This window comes from Oncorhynchus tshawytscha, linkage group LG03 (genome assembly GCF_018296145.1).
Source record: "Oncorhynchus tshawytscha isolate Ot180627B linkage group LG03, Otsh_v2.0, whole genome shotgun sequence".
NCBI classification, from domain to species: Eukaryota; Metazoa; Chordata; class Actinopteri; order Salmoniformes; family Salmonidae; genus Oncorhynchus; species Oncorhynchus tshawytscha.
The window spans coordinates 56,896,085-56,916,427 of NC_056431.1; the positions used below are offsets into that span (position 1 = coordinate 56,896,085).

At 41.8% G+C, this 20,343-nt stretch overlaps 2 protein-coding genes and 1 non-coding gene across 5 annotated transcripts; 1 reads left to right on the forward strand and 2 right to left on the reverse strand.

The window, feature by feature from the left end:
• Positions 1-3,766: 3,766 nt before the first annotated feature.
• Positions 3,767-14,170, reverse strand: rpl31 (ribosomal protein L31). 2 transcript variants are annotated; one of them, XM_024407995.1, is made up of 5 exons: positions 14,126-14,170; positions 7,110-7,216; positions 5,055-5,180; positions 4,157-4,269; positions 3,767-3,834 (listed from the first exon to the last, which is right to left on the reverse strand). In XM_024407995.1, the coding sequence occupies exons 1-5, from the start codon at positions 14,153-14,155 to the stop codon at positions 3,803-3,805; spliced, it is 408 nt and encodes a 135-aa protein (XP_024263763.1). In that variant the 5' UTR covers positions 14,156-14,170; the 3' UTR covers positions 3,767-3,802. The 2 variants fall into 2 exon arrangements, with proteins under 2 accessions (XP_024263763.1, XP_024263768.1); XM_024408000.2 differs by lacking the exon at positions 14,126-14,170 and adding an exon at positions 11,661-11,732.
• On the reverse strand, positions 4,667-4,801 carry LOC112246326. The gene has a single exon (XR_002952905.1). It is a non-coding gene; the product is annotated as a small nucleolar RNA SNORA5 (small nucleolar RNA).
• Positions 14,171-14,544: 374 nt separating the features above from the next.
• On the forward strand, positions 14,545-20,266 carry cnot11 (CCR4-NOT transcription complex, subunit 11). Of its 2 annotated transcripts, none has more exons than XM_024407979.2 (7): positions 14,545-15,289; positions 15,420-15,584; positions 15,863-16,015; positions 18,781-18,995; positions 19,095-19,297; positions 19,408-19,504; positions 19,752-20,266. In XM_024407979.2, exons 1-7 carry the CDS (start codon positions 14,971-14,973, stop codon positions 19,947-19,949), a joined length of 1,350 nt encoding a protein of 449 aa, XP_024263747.1. In that variant the 5' UTR covers positions 14,545-14,970; the 3' UTR covers positions 19,950-20,266. The 2 variants fall into 2 exon arrangements, with proteins under 2 accessions (XP_024263747.1, XP_024263752.1); XM_024407984.1 differs by having other exon boundaries at positions 18,781-18,983.
• The last annotated feature ends 77 nt before the right edge of the window (positions 20,267-20,343 follow it).

Sequence of the window (20,343 nt, forward strand, 5' to 3'; positions counted from 1 at the left end):
AGGTAAAGTTGCTTTTATATTCACACATTCGGCCATTCAACAGACTAGGTATGATTTATTCTATAAATGTCTAGCATACATTTACAACATTTGTTTTGAGGAAAGATTCCAGTTTTGATTTTATGGAAAAACATAACATCTATAAAATGCCATTTAAAGCTATATAAATCAATAACGTTTTCCCCTGATTATGACAGAATCATCAAACTAGGTATGATTTATTCTATAAATGTCTAGCATACTTTTACAACCATTCTTTTGAGGAAAGATTCCAGTTTGGATTTTATAGAAATACATAAATGTCATTTAAAGCAGTATAAATCAATAACAAATTAAATAACACAAATTTCTTGTAAACAAACTATAGTTTTGGCAAGTCGGTTAGGACATCTACTTTGTGCATGACACAAGTAAGTTTTCCAACAATTGTTTACAGATTATTTCACTTATAATTCACTGTATCACAATTCCAGTGGGTCAGAAGTTTACATGCACTAAGTTGACTGTGCCTTTAAACAGCTTGGAAAATTTCAGAAAATTATGTCATGGCTTTAGAAGCTTCTGATAGGCTAGTTGACATAATTTGAATATATTGGAGGTGTACCTGTGGATGTACTTCAAGGCCTACCATCAAACTCAATGCCTCTTTGCTTGACATCATGGGAAAATAAATACCAAAAAATCAGCCAAGACCCCAGAAAAAAATTGTAGACCTACAAAAGTCTGGTTCATCCTTGGGAGCAATTTCCAAACGCCTGAAGGTCCCACATTCATCTTTACAAACAATAGTACGCAAGTATAAACACCGTGGGACCACGCAGCTGTCATACTGCTCAGGAAGGAGACTCGTTCTGTCGCCTAAAGATGAACGTACTTTGGTATGAAAAGTGCAAATCAATACCAGAACAGCAGCAAAGGCCCTTGTGAAGATGCTGGAGGAAACAGGTACAAAAGTATCTATATCCACAGTAAAACGAGTCCTATATCGACATCACCTGAAAGGCCGCTCAGCAAGGAAGAAGCCACTGCTCAAAAACTGCCATAAAAAGCTAGACTACAGTTTGCAACTGCACACAGGGACAAAATATCATACTTTTTGGAGAAATGTCCTCTGGTCTGATGAAACAAAAATAGAAGTGTTTGGCCATTATGACCATCATTATGTTTGGAGGAAAAGGGGGGGATGTTTGCAAGCCGAAGTACACCATCCCAACTGTGAGGCACGGGGTGGCAGCATCATGTTGTGGGGGTGCTTTACTGCAGGAGGGACTGGTGCACTTCACAAAATAGATGGCTTCATGAGGATGGAAAATTATGTGGATATATTGAAGCAACATCTCAAGACATGAGTCAGGAAGTTAAAGCTTGGTCGCAAATTAGTCTTCCAAATGGACAATGACCCAAAGTTTAGAGGTCGGCCGATTAATCGGAATGGCCGATTTAATTAGGGCCGATTTCAAGTTTTCATAACAATCGGAAATCGGTATGTTTATTTTTTACACCTTTATTTCATCTTTATTTAACTAGGCAAGTCAGTTAAGAACACATTCTTACTTTCAATGACGGCCTAGGAACGGTGGGTTAACTGCCTGGTTCAGGGGCAGAAAGACAGATTTTCACCTTGTCAGCTCGGGGGATCCAATCTTGCAATCTTAACTAGTCCAAAGCAATAACGACCTGCCTCTCTCTCGTTGCACTCCACAAGGAGACTGCCTGTTACGCAAATGCAGTAAGCCAAGGTAAGTTGCTAGCTAGCATTAAACTTCTTATAAAAAAACAATCATAATCACTAGTTAACTACACATGGTTGATGATATTACTAGATATTATCTAGCGTGTCCTGTGTTGCATATAATCTGACTGAGCATACAAGCATCTAAGTATCTAACTGAGCGGTGGTAGGCAGAAGCAGGCCTGTAAACATTCATTCAAACAGCACTTTCGTGAGTTTTGCCAGCAGCTTTTCCTTGTGCCTCAAGCATTGCGCTGTTTATGACTTCAAACATATCAACTCCCAAGATGAGGCTGGTGTGACCGAAGTGAAATGTCTGGCTAGTTCACGCGCTCTAATAGCGTTTCAAACTTCACTGCTCTGAGCCTTGGAGTGGTTGTTCCCCTTGCTCTCCATGGGTAACGCTGCTTCGATGTGGTGGCTGTTGTGTTGCTTGTTCGAGCCCAGGGAGGAGCGAGGAGAGGGACGGAGGATATACTGTTACACTGGCAATACTAAAGTGCCTATAAGAACATCCAAGTCAAAGGTTAATGAAATACAAATGGTATAGAGGGAAACAGTCCTATAACTACAACCTAAAACTTCTTACCTGGGAATATTGAAGACTCATGTTAAAAGGAACCACCAGCTTTCATATGTTCTCATGTTCTGAGCAAGGAACTGAAACGTTAGCACATATTGCACTTTTACGTTCTTCTCCAACACTTTGTTTTTGCATTATTTAAACCAAATAGAACATGTTTCATTATCTACTTGAGGCTAAATTGATTTATTATATTAAGTTAAAATAAGTGTTCATTCAGTATTGTTGTAATTGTCACAAATACATTTTTTATTTTATTTAAATCAGCCGATTAATCGGTATCAGCTTTTGTCCTCCAATAATCGGTATCGGTGTTGAAAAATCATAATCAGTCGACCTCTACCCAAGTTGTGGCAAAATGGCTTAAGAACAACAAAGTCAAGGTATTGGAGTGGCCATCACAAAGCTCTGACCTCAATCCAATAGAAAATTTGTGGGCAGAACTGAAAAAGTGTGTGCGAGCAAGGAGGCCTGCAAACCTGACTCGGTTACACTAGCTCGGTCAGGAGGAATGGGCCAAAATTCACCCAACTTATTGCGGGAAGCTTGCGGAAGGCTACCCGAAACGTTTGACCCAAGTTAAACAATTTAAAGGCAATGCTACCAAATACTAATTGAGTGTATGCAAACCTCTGACCCAGTGGGAATGTAGTGAAAGAAATACAAGCTGAAATAAATCATTCTCTCTAGTATTATTCTGACATTTCACATTCTTAAAATAAAGTGATCATAACTGACCTAAGACAGGGTATTTTTACTAGGATTAAATGTCAGGAATTGTGAAAAACTTAATTTAAATGTATTTGGCTAAAACTTCCGACTTCAACTGTGTGTGTGTGTGTGTGTGTGTGTGTGTGTGTGTGTGTGTGTGTGTGTGTGTGTATGTATGTATATATATATATATATATATATATATATAAATAAATATATATATATATATATAAATAAATGTTTTTATTTATTTATGTTAAATCGCATTTTTATTTGGCGTACCCCCATACCCCAGTGTGGGAATACCTGGCATAGACTGATTCACCAAGGAGATTTGAAGACCCTCAAAAGCACATGCAATGCAGGAGAAGTAAACATGCGGCTCCAGACTGCATCTCAGTGCTAGAGGCATCACTACAGACCCTGGTTTTATTCCAGGCTGTATGACAACCGTCCGTGATTGGGAGTCCCATAGGGCAGCGCACAATTGGCCCAGCATCGTCCGGGTTAGGGTTTGGTCGGGGAAGGCAGTCATTGAAAATAAGAATTTGTTCTTAACTGACATGCCTAGTTAAATAAAAAAGGTAAAAAAAATATAAAACATGCTTTTATATCCTTACACTAATCAGACACTTGCTCTAGATTTTAAAATATATATATAATTTAATGCAATTGCTCCACCAATAATCCAAATTAGTGAGTGCATAAACTCCGATTGAAAATAATATCCAAGACTGTAGTTTCTTTTATACATTTATTTAAACACCAGTGAATAATTAGTTCTCATCCACATTGACCGTCTGCAGACCTGTAGAGAAAAGAAAACAATCAGAATCAGTGACATCTTCAACAGGCAATTGAGGAACAGCACAGGACTAGCTCTGAGCTTTGGTTGGAACATTTACAGGTCCTCCACTTTGTATTACCATTTGCATGCAGCTGATCTGAAAATAAGCCTGCCACAATTTGTTCATTAAATTCACCCACGGGGGTATTTTGCACCCAGTGGGTGACATACAAGTATTGCTCATTTCATATACGCCAGATCACCAACCTCAGGAATGCAAGTACACTTGTGGATACTATTCAGCAGTGAGCACAGCACACAGCCAAGCAAATGTTGGACTTACCTTTGTATGTTGTGACAGGAACGTATGTGACGAGGGTGTACAGTTTGTTGGGAGAGTCCTCGTCTTCATTGCGTTTCCTTGACAGGCGCACGCGCATACGGTATGGGACATTCCTGAAATAACATACAAAATATCAGTTAACATGGAGAAATGTGCTCAGTTTTAGTGCATGGCATTGTGGAAAACTTTACACGCCTCAACTTGTATTAATTGCGCCAACTCTACACCCATCGCCAAGCATAACAGGATATTACTTCGCTCTGAAGCCAGCACTGATGCTGGCTCGGTCAAAGTGGATAACCGCCCGGGCTAACTAGCCTCTACTCCTTGATATCAGAACACTGCATGAAGCAGATAGGACAGGGTTGAGTGTGTTTTTTCTGCTGAGAGAGGGATGGGGGGAGAGGGAAAAATAGAGATGAAATAGAGACTGGGAGAGAATCTGATTTTCAACTTTCAATTCAATTAGGCGTAATGGACAGACAATGTGCATCACTGAAATCAACTATCAATTGTCATTAGCACAAATTTATCCCCAACATTCATGGAAAATGAATGCGAGGCCCATGAACTAGTTTCACTATGGCAGCCATTTTGGCCAGTGCAGTCCATTGCAGAGGAAGCACTGAATTTGACAAGGCTGCACAGGAAATGTGGAATTCAATATAGTCCAGTTCATACTACGGTTAAGTGCATATCGTCCCAAAACTTATTGCACTTAAAGCATTAACCTGTAGTATACTGTACCCTCAACTCAGTGTCACTCAGATTTGCTAGGATGACAGTTTCAAGTATCAGTTTTGAAATATATCAGTCAATCAAGATAAGCTCATAACCTTTTCTGTACCAGTGACCAGCAGGCTAAGGCCTGTCGCAAGAAACACAAGCGTTTGCTTACCTCACACCCTTGGTCCATACAGCCTTGTTCAGGCGAGTGTCGATGCGTACATCAGGGGTTCCCATCTCCTTCATGGCGAACTTGCGGATCTCCTTGAGAGCACGAGGTGCCCTCCTCTTGAAGGACCTGACAGGATAGAGCAAGAAGCAACGTTAATTACATGCACAGGATTATCAGAGGTTGATAAAATCACATTTGTCAGAGCAAGCCATGTCTATTTTTCTAAGAAATATAACAACGGAAGCCCTTGTGAAAAGGACCCTTATTGCAGTTCCAAAATAAGCATCCAGCAATGGACAACACTACACAGCACCAGCTGCTTATCCACCTATGACGACCTTAGAAAGAAAAATAGTCACAACGTAGCCTAAGCCCAGTCACACTGGCACCTCACATTCTTTCCCATAAGCAACAGCACACTTCCAACATTCAGCATGTACAAAATCAAAAGTGTCAACTGCCTCTGATAATTTTACCTCCACCATTCCCTTTAATCCACTTCAGTGGGATAGCCCACCAAATTACCTTAGACCAGCCATCAAAGTAACAAAGAGCATACAAACAGAATTCTTCCTTCAAAAGGAAAGGGCTGATTTCAAGGTTTTACTGCTAACCTACAAAGAATTACATGGGCTTGCTCCGACCAATGTTTCTGATTTGGCCCTGCCGTACATACCTACACGTACGCTACGGTCACAAGACGCAGGCCTCCTAATTGTCCCTAGAATTTCTAAGCAAACAGCTGGAGGCAGGGCTTTCTCCTATAGAGCTCCATTTTTATGGAATGGTCTGCCTACCCATGTCAGAGACGCAAACTCGGTCTCAACCTTTAAGTCTTTACTGAAGACTCATCTCTTCAGTGGGTCATATGATTGAGTGTAGTCTGGCCCAGGAGTGTGAAGGTGAATGGAAAGGCTCTGGAGCAACGAACCGCCCTTGCTGTCTCTGCTTGGCCGGTTCCCCTCTCTCCACTGGGATTCTCTGCCTCTAACCCTATTACAAGGGCTGAGTCACTGGCTTACTGGTGCTCTTCCATGCCGTCCCTAGGAGAGGTGCGTCACTCGAGTGGGTTGAGTCACTGACGTGATCTTCCTGTCCGGGTTGGCGCCCCCCCCCCTGGGTTGTGCCGTGGCGGAGATCTTTGCGGGCTATACTCGGCCTTGTCTCAGGATGGTAAGTTGGTGGTTGAAGATATCCCTCTAGTGGTGGTGGCTGTGCTTTGGCGAAGTGGGTGGGGTTATATCCTTCCTGTTTGGCCCTGTCCAAGGGTATCATCGGATGGGGCCAGTGTCTCCTGACCCCTCCTGTCTCAGCCTCCAGTATTTATGCTGCAGTAGTTTGTGTCGGGGGGCTAGGGCAGTTTGTTATATCTGGAGTACTTCTGTCTTATCTAGTGTCTTGTGTGAATTTAAGTATGCTCTCTCTAATTCGCTCTTTCTCGGAGGACCTGAGCCCTAGGATCATGCCTCAGGACTACCTGGCATGATGACTCCTTGCTGTCCCCAGTCCACCTGGCCGTGCTGCTGCTCCAGTTTCAACTGTTCTGCCTGCCTGTTCACCGGACGTGCTACCTGTCCCACAACTGCTGTTTTCAACTCTCTAGAGAGAGCAGGAGCGGTAGAGATACTCTTAATGATCGGCTATGAAAAGCCAACTGACATTTACTCCTGAGGTGCTGACTTGCTGCACCCGACAATTACTGTGATTATTATTATTTGACCATGCTGGTAATTTATGAACATCTTGGCCATGTTCTGTTATAATCTCCACCCAGCACTGCCAGAAGAAGACTGGCCACCCCTCATAGCCTGATTCCCCTCTAGGTTTCTTCCTAGGTTTCGGCCTTTCTAGGGAGTTTTTCCTAGCCACCGTGCTTCTACACCTGCATTGCTTGCTGTTTGGGGTTTTAGGCTGGGTTTCTGTACAGCACTGAGATATCAGCTGATGTAAAAAGGGCTATATAAATAAATTTGATTTGAAACCGTGTGTAGATAGCACACATCCATAACTCTATAGCAGCAGACTCAGTGCCATACCCCCAGACAGTGTACTCACACGCCATGTATGCGCTTGTGGATGTTGACGGTGTACTCCCTGGTCACAACCTCGTTGATGGCAGAACGCCCCTTCTTTTTCTCACCCCCTTTCTTGTTTGGCGCCATCTAAGAAAAGACATCACATAAAACATTGACTAACCTTTTGCTCATAACCAGAGACAAGACATGCAATCCTCAAGTGTCCACTGTTTATTCGGTTAAAAGGAGAGTGGCCCCCTACCAAGTCAGCACTGAGCTTAAAATGGAACTGACAACATTTTAGCAACATTAAATCTTATTAAAATCTGTTCACATAGACCATTGTAAATAAAAATTAAAAATAAAAAAACTGTCTAGTCCAGGGCCAGAGTCTACGCAGAGTGGTTCACCATGGACAACCAGAGATACAGTAGGCCTTTTGTACATCATTCACTTTGAACTAGACTCTGTGTTTACCAGCTGTTACAACAGTGTGACTTTAGGTCATTAGAACGCATTCGCCAAAAAATACACCTGAATGGATTTCTGCAAATATGTCCTCTTACATATGGGAACTTTACAGTCTTATTTATCAAACAACCATGAAAAGGTATGCTCTCTCCCTCAGTTATGCACATCAACAAGATCAACAACTAATGCTATCCAGAGCAAGATGAGCTAAAAACCCAACAAACAAACATTAGACAAAACCTCTCAAACTTTAAGCTAGTTGGCCCTAAAAATTGCACTGATACACTACATCCTGACAACCTAACTGACTTGCCTAGTTAAATAAAGGTAAAATAAATAAATCATTCTGCAGCTTGCCTACAAACAAGCACCCAAGCTAAATTAATCAAGTTGGCTAGCTAGCTACTTCCAGGCACAAATTAAATTTGAGAACACAGCACTGACCATCTTACTCGCCCTAGCAGAGCTGGTTAGCTAGTCTGTTTACATGTTATCCAGAGCATTCATGACTAACTATAAAAATGTTTTGCCTACGTTTACTGACACCAGTCATATTCAGCCGGTGTTGTGCCTTCAGTAAATTCATCAGTTATTCTATGCTCTGGTAGACTGGACACATTACATTTTTAACAACGCTTTTTTATATATAAAAAAAACCTGGTTCATTGCATCCGCTGTGGAGTCCAGTTTCATAATATGACCATATTTCCCAGCTGCTTGCCGTCATTTAGAAGTAATCACGAAAAAGCAGGCCTAATTTTAGTTCTATTGAGCACCGTGGCACCAACTTGCCTTCCGAATGTTATATTCCCAGCTTATTTTGTCTATGTCACAATGCCCGCTTCACTATTCTTGGCAATGAGACCAGGTAGCCTAGTGGTTAGAGCGTTGGGCCAGTAACCGAAAGGTTGCCAGATCGAATCCCCGAACCGACTAAGTATTTCGGCCCCTGCACAAGGCAGTTAACTAGGCACTGTTCCTAGGCCGTCATTGTAAATAAGAAATTGTTCTTAACTGACTTGCCTAGTTAAATTAATACATTTATACAAATACAAATCTTGAGGTCATCCCATTGATTCCTGTAGGGGAAATATAGACATGTCTGTCTATTTCACCAAATATCTCACAATGTGTATATTTCAAGTCGGGCACCATTTTAAATCAGGAGAATCTCCTCTTTGTAATTATGTAAGTCAGGGTAGCGAGCTCGTTTGTCATCGAGCACTAAACCAGAAATAATCAGAAGTTCTCATTTTTTCTTTACTTTCTCATTACGCGCACAATCAAGGTGTGGGTGTTCACTTTCTACACGAGTAGTTTTTTCCCCAGTTTCGTCAGAGGAACAGATTGTGGTAAAAGTAAAAAAGGTATATATTTTTTGTTCCATTTAGGCAAAATGAAATTCTAAGCATCACTCCAGTCGAAACAGGCTCTGCTAACGTTCGATTCCATTCATTTGCCATGGGCTAGCGCTCCAGTTTAGCCAACGTTCCTTTCAGCCTTGGGTGAACGTTGACTCGTTCTATTGTCCAGCCTAGCTCTGCCACACTCGGAGGAGTGATCTGAAATCGGAGTAATTAGCCAGAGTGAATTTGTGAACGCAAGAGCTATGCAAACTGTACAACAGTCGTTCAAGTTCTTGCTAGATAACCAAATTACACCTGCCATCGAAAAATGAGGGGAAAAGTCAGTCACTCACCCACTCCTCCAATGACATGACATCCTCCCAGCAGCTAGCGAATGATAAGATACTCTAGCCCAATCAAATGGCTACCCATACTATTTGCACCCCCCCCACACTGCTGCTACTACTGTGTTATTTATGCATAGCCACTTTAATAACTCTACCTACATGTACATATTACCCCAATACTGGTATTTACTGCTGCTCTTTAATTATTTGTTACTAATCTTGTTTTACTTGAGGTATTTTCTTCAAACTACATTGTTGGTTAAGGGCTGGTTAAGTAAGCATTTCACTGTAAGGTCTACACCGATTGTATTCGGCGCATGTGACAAATACAAATTCATTTGGCAGATGTGATTATTGCCCTGCTAGTTTGATTGTATTGACAATAACAGCCTTAGTTACATTCGTTCATTTTGGTCCAAAATAAGAGTAATTGAAACTGAAACAGTGCATCCCGAATGGAAGCAGGAAACAATTTACCAGGCCATCTGTGATTTACAACCCGATATTTCTTTGATCCACCAATAAGTATTTCGGCCCCTGAACAAGGCAGTTAACTAGGCACTGTTCCTAGGCCGTCATTGTAAATAAGAAATTGTTCTTAACTGACTTGCCTAGTTAAATTAATACATTTATACAAATACAAATCTTGAGGTCATCCCATTGATTCCTGTAGGGGAAATATAGACATGTCTGTCTATTTCACCAAATATCTCACAATGTGTATATTTCAAGTCGGGCACCATTTTAAATCAGGAGAATCTCCTCTTTGTAATTATGTAAGTCAGGGTAGCGAGCTCGTTTGTCATCGAGCACTAAACCAGAAATAATCAGAAGTTCTCATTTTTCTTTACTTTCTCATTACGCACAATCAAGGTGTGGGTGTTCACTTTCTACACGAGTAGTTTTTTCCCCAGTTTCGTCAGAGGAACAGATTGTGGTAAAAGTAAAAAAGGTATATATTTTTTGTTCCATTTAGGCAAAATGAAATTCTAAGCATCACTCCAGTCGAAACAGGCTCTGCTAACGTTCGATTCCATTCATTTGCCATGGGCTAGCGCTCCAGTTTAGCCAACGTTCCTTTCAGCCTTGGGTGAACGTTGACTCGTTCTATTGTCCAGCCTAGCTCTGCCACACTCGGAGGAGAGTGATCTGAAATCGGAGTAATTAGCCAGAGTGAATTTGTGAACGCAAGAGCTATGCAAACTGTACAACAGTCGTTCAAGTTCTTGCTAGATAACCAAATTACACCTGCCATCGAAAAATGAGGGGAAAAGTCAGTCACTCACCCACTCCTCCAATGACATGACATCCTCCCAGCAGCTAGCGAATGATAAGATACTCTAGCCCAATCAAATGGCTACCCATACTATTTGCACCCCCCACACTGCTGCTACTACTGTGTTATTTATGCATAGCCACTTTAATAACTCTACCTACATGTACATATTACCCCAATACTGGTATTTACTGCTGCTCTTTAATTATTTGTTACTAATCTTGTTTTACTTGAGGTATTTTCTTCAAACTACATTGTTGGTTAAGGGCTGGTTAAGTAAGCATTTCACTGTAAGGTCTACACCGATTGTATTCGGCGCATGTGACAAATACAAATTCATTTGGCAGATGTGATTATTGCCCTGCTAGTTTGATTGTATTGACAATAACAGCCTTAGTTACATTCGTTCATTTTGGTCCAAAATAAGAGTAATTGAAACTGAAACAGTGCATCCCGAATGGAAGCAGGAAACAATTTACCAGGCCATCTGTGATTTACAACCCGATATTTCTTTGATCCACCAATAAATGTATTGGCGAATTATATGAATCATGAATTGAACTGCGTAAGTATATTCAACAAACAACGCCTTCGTGTACGTGACGTCATGAAATGTTAAGTCAAATATAATCTATTTTTAAAACCTCTTATAAAGTTGGTTTTGTAACAAACTTAATTTGATAGTTGAATGGTATGATTGTTTTATATCGGCAAAATAGTTAGAAGGCTGTCAGTTCCACTTAAAGCCTGCTTTCATTAACATGAACGTAAACAATCCCACGTGAAGTTTCATTAGTGATAAATTAGATCGTTGTAGAAAATACATTTCATGGGTTTACAATGCCATTAACTTTCGCCATCTAGATACATGTTTGTGGGGCATAAACAATGTATACATCATTTGGCATACATCTGGCTGCTGACGCCAGGCAATACAGCCGGCTAGCTAATGACACTGGTATAGATCTGGATTGCTAGTTTAACTAGCGAGCTACAGCAATTGGTTTCTGACTAACTTTACATCCGTAACAATGGAATGTTGTGTCTCAGTGTCTCCTCTTGCAATTACGTAAATAAAACATTGGACTATATTAACACACGGTAAGGATGATGTTAGATAAATAACACGCATTTGTCAAAGCAGTACTCACTCTACCCGAGAAATGTCGGAAAGGAAATTGCAAAGACTTGTGGGTACTAAAAGGCAACGGAAAATGGTTCACATCCGGGTCGTTCTAAACGCACGAAAGAAATATTGGTGGATACAATTTCAATTTAAGGGCTTTATTGGTATGGGAAACATATGTTTACATTGCCAAAGCAAGATAAATAGATAAACACTTAGTGAAATAAACAATACAAAATTAACTGTAAACATTACACTTACAAAATAATAAAGACGTTTCAAATGTATGTACAGAATGTACAAATGTACAGTGTTGTAATGATGTACAAATAGTTAATGTACAAAAGGGAAAATAAATAACATAAATATAGGTTGTATTTACAATTGTGTAGCAAGGCTATACTCACTGAGTCTGTAGTCAAAGATTTCCTTAATTTTGGGTCAGTCACAGTGGTCAGGTATGCTGCCACTGAGTACTCTCCGTTTTGGGCCAAATAGCATTCTAGTTTGCTCAGTTTTTTGTAAATTCTTTCCAATGTGTCAAGTAATTATCTTTTTGTTTTCTCATGATTTGGTTGGGTCTAATTGTGTTGCTGTCCTGGGGCTCTGTGGGGTCTGTTTGTGTTTGTGAACAGAGCCCCAGGACCAGTTTGCTTAGTGGGTTCTTCTCCAGGTTCATTTCTCTGTGGGTGATGGCTTTGTGATGGAAGGTTTGGGAATTGCTTCCTTTTGTGTGGTTGTATAATTTAACAATTATTTTCTGGATTTTGATAGTTAGCGGATATCGGCCTAATTCTGCTCTGCATGCATTATTTGGTGTTTTATGTTGTACACAGAGGATACATCTCATTATTATAATCCTTTCTTGAATATTCGATGAGGGTTGTTGACGTCAACCACCTGTATTTAATGGAAAGAGACGTTATGCTACTAGCCTCAGACATGAATATGGCATAGCCATCTCAAGACTATGACTACGATATAAAGTGTTTTTTTCTCAAACTTGCCAGGATGTCACTACTTCTACCAGTATACTTTTTATAACTTCAGCATCAAGAAACGTCAATTTGATCAAAATAAAACCCACGTAGCAAATAAGCCATTCATTTTTTTTGGTGACCAAATTCGACACTCCTTTAACATCCATACAAAAACTCCTTGCTTGATGGGGGCAACAAAAAACGCCACCTACTGGAGGGCAACAGATTTTCCGCCGAGTTGGGCCTCGGTTCCTCTTCCTCTCTGAGTTTACTCAGGCAAATAATATCTATTATATTGACAAGATAGGGGAGTGACCACTCTAACAATGTAAATACAACCGTTAATACATGTCCTCAATACACATCACGTACACACTGGATTGGTCCACCCACAGACAGCGTCGTGAAGAAGGCGCAGCAGCGCCTCTTCAACCTCAGGAGGCTGAAGAAATTCAGCTTGTCACCAAAAGCACTCACAAACTTCTACAGATGCACAATCGAGAGCATCCTGTCGGGCTGTATCAACGCCTGGTACGGCAAATGGTCCGCCCACAACCGTAAGGCTCTCCAGAGGGTAGTGAGGACTGCACAATGCATCACCGGGGGCAAACTACCTGCCCTCCAGGACACCTACACCACCCGATGTCACAGGAAGGCCATAAAGATCATCAAGGACAACAACCACCCGAGCCACTGCCTGTTCACCCCGCTATCATCCAGAAGGCGAGGTCAGTACAGGTGCATTAAAGCAGGGACCGAGAGACTGAAAAACAGCTTCTATCTCAAGGCCATCAGACTGTTAAACAGCCACCACTAACATTGAGTGGCTGCTGCCAACACACTGACTCAACTCCAGCCACTTTAATAATGGGAATTGATGGAAACTGATGGAAAATATATCACTAGCCACTTTAAACAATGCTACTTAATATAATGTTTACATACCCTACATTACTCATCTCATATGTATATACTGTACTCTATATCATCTACTGCATCTTTATGTAATACATGTATCACTAGCCACTAAACTATGCCACTTTGTTTACATACCCTACATTACTCATCTCATATGTATATACTGTACTCGATACCATCTACTGCATCTTGCCTATGCCGTTCTGCACCATCACTCATTCATATATCTTTATGTACATATTCTTAATCCCTTTACACTTTTGTGTATAAGGTAGTAGTTTGGGAATTGTTAGGTTAGATTACTCGTTGGTTATTACTGCATTGTCGGAACTAGAAGCACAAGCATTTCGCTACACTCGCATTAACATCTGCTAACCATGTGTATGTGACAAATACATTTGATTTGATTTTCAATGATTGAAAGCAGGGAAGATCAGGTAGGACCATTCAAACCAATGATACGCGTGCGCACAACAGGCACTAAGTCGTTTTTCTCAAAGTTGACAGAATGCCACATGCATGCATCCACTTATCAGTACATTTGTAACAGTCTAAGCATTACAAAACGTATAGTCGATCAAATCTGCCTCACGTAATTCGACACTCTCTCATAGACCTCCATACAAAAAAGGCTTCCCTCACATGGACGCCTCTTCCTCTCTCTTTGTTCAGGCCGTTTAAAACATGGTCAGTTCCGGTCTACTTGACGGTGGCTCTCCTATAGAAACCAATGCGATAGAAACTGGGTCTGGTCTGCTTTGTTTATCGACTTGTATGTGAACCAGAAATAAAACAGCGAGTGGGATGTCTCGCTTCCTCTTCCGTCTCTGACACGAAATTATTTTTTTGCAGTGCTTTTCCAAAACAATAAATCAATTACACCACATTTTTAAGTAATGTGTTATCTGTCATTTGTAGAAAATGTTTGTTGTGTGCACGAGAATACCAGAGCAAGCAGAAATAAACACATAATCTTCTTTACTACATCTCCCGTAATGCACGGTGTTACCGGGGTCGAGTCAAAGGTCAAAACTCAACGCTGCAATGTTGTGAACGAAGTGGAAACTGATGGGAGAACAGCTGAGAAAAGCTAACTTACTTCTTATTAAACATTTGATAATAATTACATTAATGCTTTTACGACCAGTAAGTCTGGTATGCATTTTTTTAGTTGATCAAGGTCGAATTTGTTTAGCTGTATAACTTACTTTTACAATGACTTTGGTGACAAGCTAGCTAGTAAGCTAACTAGCATTTTCTCATTTATCTAGCTGCCCATATCTGCTCTCCTGTGGAGTTTGTGGAAATGTATCTAGCTTCGTTTTAAGTATGAACTGAATAACGCGACCTACGTACAATTATAAAAGACTACTTGCAAGCAGTGATTTATCATTTTGGTCACATAGCTAAAAGCTAGCTATCAACAACATAGGTACAATGACACTTGCCCCGAAGGAGCTCTCCAACCTCTTGGGAATCATCTCAGAGGAAGCTTGCACCAACACTTTCGAAAGTCTATCATCCGCTTTTCATCATTACTTCGCGAAGGCCGAACATTTCCGAGTAGGATCGGTTTTGGTGATGCTACTGCAACAGCCGGACCTTCTGCCAAGCTCTGCACAGCGCCTGACTGCCCTCTACCTCCTCTGGGAGATGTACCGCACAGAGCCACTGGCCGCCAATCCCTTTGCCGCTGTCTTTGCGCACTTGCTGAACCCCTCCCCAGTTGGGGATGAGCAGGAGAAACAACTGTCTGGTGAGTGTCTGCTAAAATATCAAATGTATTCCATTTGGATAGTAAGAAGTATTGTCCAAAGTTTTTACCAGCAGTGTGTTGCTGTCATCATATCAACTCAAGTATATCCTGATCATGTGACTGTTCATAGGATTCCTGCCACCCATTACACAGCCCGAGAAGTTCTTCCTCTCCCAGCTAATGCTGGCGCCTCCAAGGGAACTCTTCAAGAAGACCCCCAGACAGGTGTCCTGCATGGACGTGGGGAACATGCCACAGTCCATAGACATTAGTGGGCTGCAGTTGGCATTGGCAGGTACAGTACCTGAATGTATGCACTTCGCATGTATCTTGTATGGAGGATGGTTATTGAATCTCAAGAATTTTAGACAACTCAAAAATAGTTACGTATGATGGGGAATTGTACATTTCTTGGTTAGGAATCCACCTATTGAGATTTGCTTGTGTTGAGACGTAAAACCTCTCATATCCTTGCTGTAGTACAACAGACAGTTCTTTACACTTTACTATGCAGCAATTCTAACGCTTCATATATAAACTCTCTTATTCCTCTCTCTCCCCTTTAACCTGCAGAGCGCCAGTCAGAACTACCCACCCAGAGTAAGGCCAGCTTCCCCAGCATCCTCAACGACCCGGATCCAGATTCTTCCAACTCTGGGTTCGACAGCTCAGTGGCCAATCAGATCACAGAGTCTCTGGTCACTGGGCCTCGACCTCCACTGGAGAGTAAGTGGAGCATTTCATCATTCAGTTTGTTATTAGGCTGTCTGTTATGTTTATGGACGACATAAGTAAAGTGTATGTTGACACAAAAACATACACTATATGCAGTTGAAGTCAGAAGTTTACATACACTTAGGTTGGAGTCATTAAAACTTGTTTTTCCAACACTCCACAAATTTATTGTTAATAACAAGCTATAGTTTTGGCAAGTCGGTTAGGATATCTACTTTGTGCAATTTTTCCAACAATTGTTTACAGACTGAATTATAAGTGAAATAATCTCTGTGTCACAATTCCAGTATTGTCAGAGGTTTACATGCACTAAATTGACTGTGCTTTTAAACAGCTTGGAAATTTCCAGAAAATTATGTCATGGCTTTAGAAGCTTCTGATAGGCTAATTGGCATCTTTTGAGTATATTGGAGTAGGTGTACCTGCGGATGTATTTAAAGGCCTACCTTTAAACTCTGTGCCTCTTTTCTTGACATCATGGGAAAATCAAAATCAGCCAAGACCTCAGAATTGATTTTTTTTTAGACTTCCACAAGTCTGGTTCATCATTGGGAGCAATTTCCAAACGCCTGAAGGTACCACGTTCACCTGTACAAACAATAGTACACAAGTATAAACACCAACACGCAGCCATCATACTGCTCAGGAAGGAGACCCATTCTGTCTCCTAGAGATTAATGTACTTTGGTGCAAAAAGTGCAAATCAATCCCAGAACAACAGCAAAGGACCTTGTGAAGATGTTGGAGGAAACAGGTACAAAAGTACCTATATCCAAAGTAAAACGAGTCCTATATCGACATAACCTGAAAGGCCACTCAGCAAGGAAGAAGCCACTGGTTCAAAACCGCCACAAAAACGCCAGACTACGGTTTGCAACTGCACATGGGGACAAAGGTTGTACTTTTTGGAGAAATGTCCCCTGGTCAAATGAAACAAAAATAGAACTGTTTGGACATAATGACCATCGTTATGTTTGGAGGAAAAGGGGGAGGCTTGCAAGCTGAAGAACATCATCCCAACCGTGATGCACGGGGTGGTAGCATCATGTTGTGGGGGTGCTTTGCTGCAGGAGGGACTTGTGCACTTCACAAAATAGGTGGCATCATGAGGTAGGAATATTATGTGGATATATTGAAGCAACATCTCAAGACATCAGTCAGGAAGTTAAAGCTTGGTCGCAAATGGGTCTTCCAAATGGACAATGACCCCAAGCAGCATACTTCCAAAGTTGTGGCAAAATGGCTTAAGGACAACAAAGTCAAGGTATTGGAGAGGCCATCACAAAGCCCTGACCTCAATCCCATAGAACATTTGTGGGCAAAACTGAAAAAGCGTGTGCGAGCAAGGAGGCCTACAAACCTGACTCAGTTACACCAGCTCTGTCAGGAGAAATGGGCCACAATTCACCCAATTTATTGGGGGAAGCTTGTGGAAGGCTACCTGAAACATTTGACCCAAGTTAAACAATTTAAAGGCAATGATACACTCAATTACTACTTGGTATGTAAACTTCTGACCCACTGGGAATGTGATGAAATAACACAAAGCTGAAATAAATCATTCTCTCTACTATTATTCTGACATTTCCCATTCTTAAAATGAAATGGTGATCCTAACTGACCTAAGACAGGGAGGTTTTACTAGGATTAAATGTCAGGAAGTGAAAAACTGAGTTTAAATGTATTTGGCTAAGGTATATGTAAACTTCCGACTTCAACTGTAGACAAAAGTGTGTGAACACCGCTTCACATGAGTGGATTTGGCTATTTCAGCAACACCCATTGCTGACAGGTGTATAAAATTGAGCACACGGCCATGCAATCTCCATAGACAAACATTGGCAGTAGAATGGTCTTACTGAAGATCTGTGACTTTCAACGTGGCATAGGATGTCTCCATTCCATCAAGTCAGTTAGACAAATTTCTGCCTTGCTAGAGCTGCCCCCTTCAACTGTAAGTGCTGTTGTTGTGAAGTGGAAACGTCTAGGAGCAGCAACAACTCAGCCGTGAAGTGGTAGGCCACACAAACTAATAGAACGGGACTGCCATGTGCTGAAGCACGTAGCGCATAAAAATTGTTTGTCCTCTGTTGCAACACTCACTACCGAGTTCCAAACTGCCTCTGGACGCAACGTCAGCACAGTAACTGTTTGTTGGGAGCTTCATGAAATGGGTTTCCATGGCTGAGCAGCCGCACACAAGCCTAAGATCATCATGTGCAATGTCAAGCGGCGGATGGATGGAGCAATGGAAATGCGTTCTCTGGAGTGATGAATCACGCTTCACCATTTGGCAGTCCGATGGACAAATCTGGCTTTGGCAGCTGCCAGGAGAATGCTACCTGCTCGAATGCATAGAGCCAACTGTAAAGTTTGGTGGAGGAGGAATAGGCCCCTGAGTTCCAGTGAAAGGAAATCTTAATGCGACATACAATGACATTTTAGACAATTCTGTGCTTTCAACTTTGTGGCAATAGTTTGGGGAAGGCCCTTTCCTGTTTCAGCATGACAATGCCTCCTCTTGTTGTAGCAAAGGGAGGGGACCAACTCTATATTAATGCCCATGATTTTGGAATGAGATGCTCAACGAACAGGTGTCCACATACTTCTGGTCATGTGGGGTATGTCTTTTCATTAGCTTGGTATTGTAATGACACAGGAATGATACTATGAAGTATATACCATGTCCCAAGTATCACTTAAGACAAGCCACATATCCAGCCTGTAATATCTCCCTGTGACCCTACCTCCCCCAGGTCACTTTCGTCCAGAGTTCATCCGGCCGCCTCCTCCTTTGCACGTGTGTGAGGATGAGCTGGCTTGGCTAAACCCCACGGAGCCCGACCACCGTGTGCAGTGGGACCGCTCCATGTGCGTGAAGAACAGCACGGGTGTGGAGATCAAACGCATCATGGCCAAGGCCTTCAAGAGCCCACTGTCTGCCCAGCAGCAGTCACAGGTGAGTAGACAGGTACACTGTCTACTCAACTGTATTTTATATATTTCAAACATGACCTTCGCTTGGGAGTTCAACCTGAATGTCTCTCTAAATAATGCTCTCTCCCTATAGCTCCTGAGTGAGCTGGAGAAGGATCCGAAGCTGGTGTACCACATCGGTCTAACCCCGGCCAAGCTGCCTGACTTGGTGGAAAACAACCCTCTGGTGGCCATCGAGATGCTTCTCAAACTGATGCAGTCCAGCCAGATCACGGAGTACTTCTCCGTCCTGGTCAACATGGACATGTCTCTGCACTCCATGGAGGTGGTCAATAGGTGTGGACTTTGGATAGAATTTGATTTATACAATTCAGTTGTCTACAATCTGTTTTAAAATGTGTTTATTTTTCTGTTTATTTATGTGAGGTTATTCTTTGTGTGCACAGGCTGACAACTGCTGTGGACCTCCCTCCAGAGTTCATTCACCTGTACATCTCCAACTGTATCTCCACATGTGAACAGATCAAAGACAAGTACATGCAGGTAAGGAGGACTGTGGAAGGGCCTTGACAAGAGCCTGTAGCTTACTGTTAGGCCTTTCAGTAACATTGAAATGCTTGTCTTACCAGAGGATGCATGCCACTTTCTTTCACAGAAATTTGTAACAGGAAGTTCATTTGTGGGTTGTCCCTGCTCAAGATGACTGTTTCTTTTACTAACGTTAGTCAGTGCTCCACTGTGTTAGTCAGTGGTCCAGATGTTTATGTAAAACCTCTGTTTCCATTTGCAGAACCGCCTGGTGCGCCTGGTGTGTGTGTTCCTTCAGTCTCTGATCCGGAACAAGATCATAAACGTGCAGGACCTGTTCATCGAGGTGCAGGCCTTTTGCATTGAGTTCAGCCGCATACGGGAAGCAGCTGGCCTCTTCCGCCTCCTCAAGACCCTGGATACAGGAGAAATCCCCCCAGAGGTCAAACCTGCCAAATAACGCTTTCATAGTACATAGAACGTGGCAGTAGCCTGTTGTGCCAAATAACACCCCCCAGGTAGTAAGCCCACAGAGGCACAACCCGCTAAATAGCGTTCCAACCAAGAGAAACTGACCAAGGCTGTATAACCACCCAGACAATCCTCACGATCTCACCAATACCCGCTTGGAGTCCAGCTTTGAACTCAGTTACTGTTTTTCGTCTCTCTTTTCTGGACAAAGATGGACATATTTTGAAAATAGATTTTGAAACTGTTTTTTTCCCTCCATAGATTGATGCTTGTTGATTTTGTTTCATTAAATGGATATGTAATGAACCATCTGGGTTGTTGGATTGTATTTTCTACTGAACATGGTGAGACATACAGTACATGCAGATACAGGAATGTTGGAT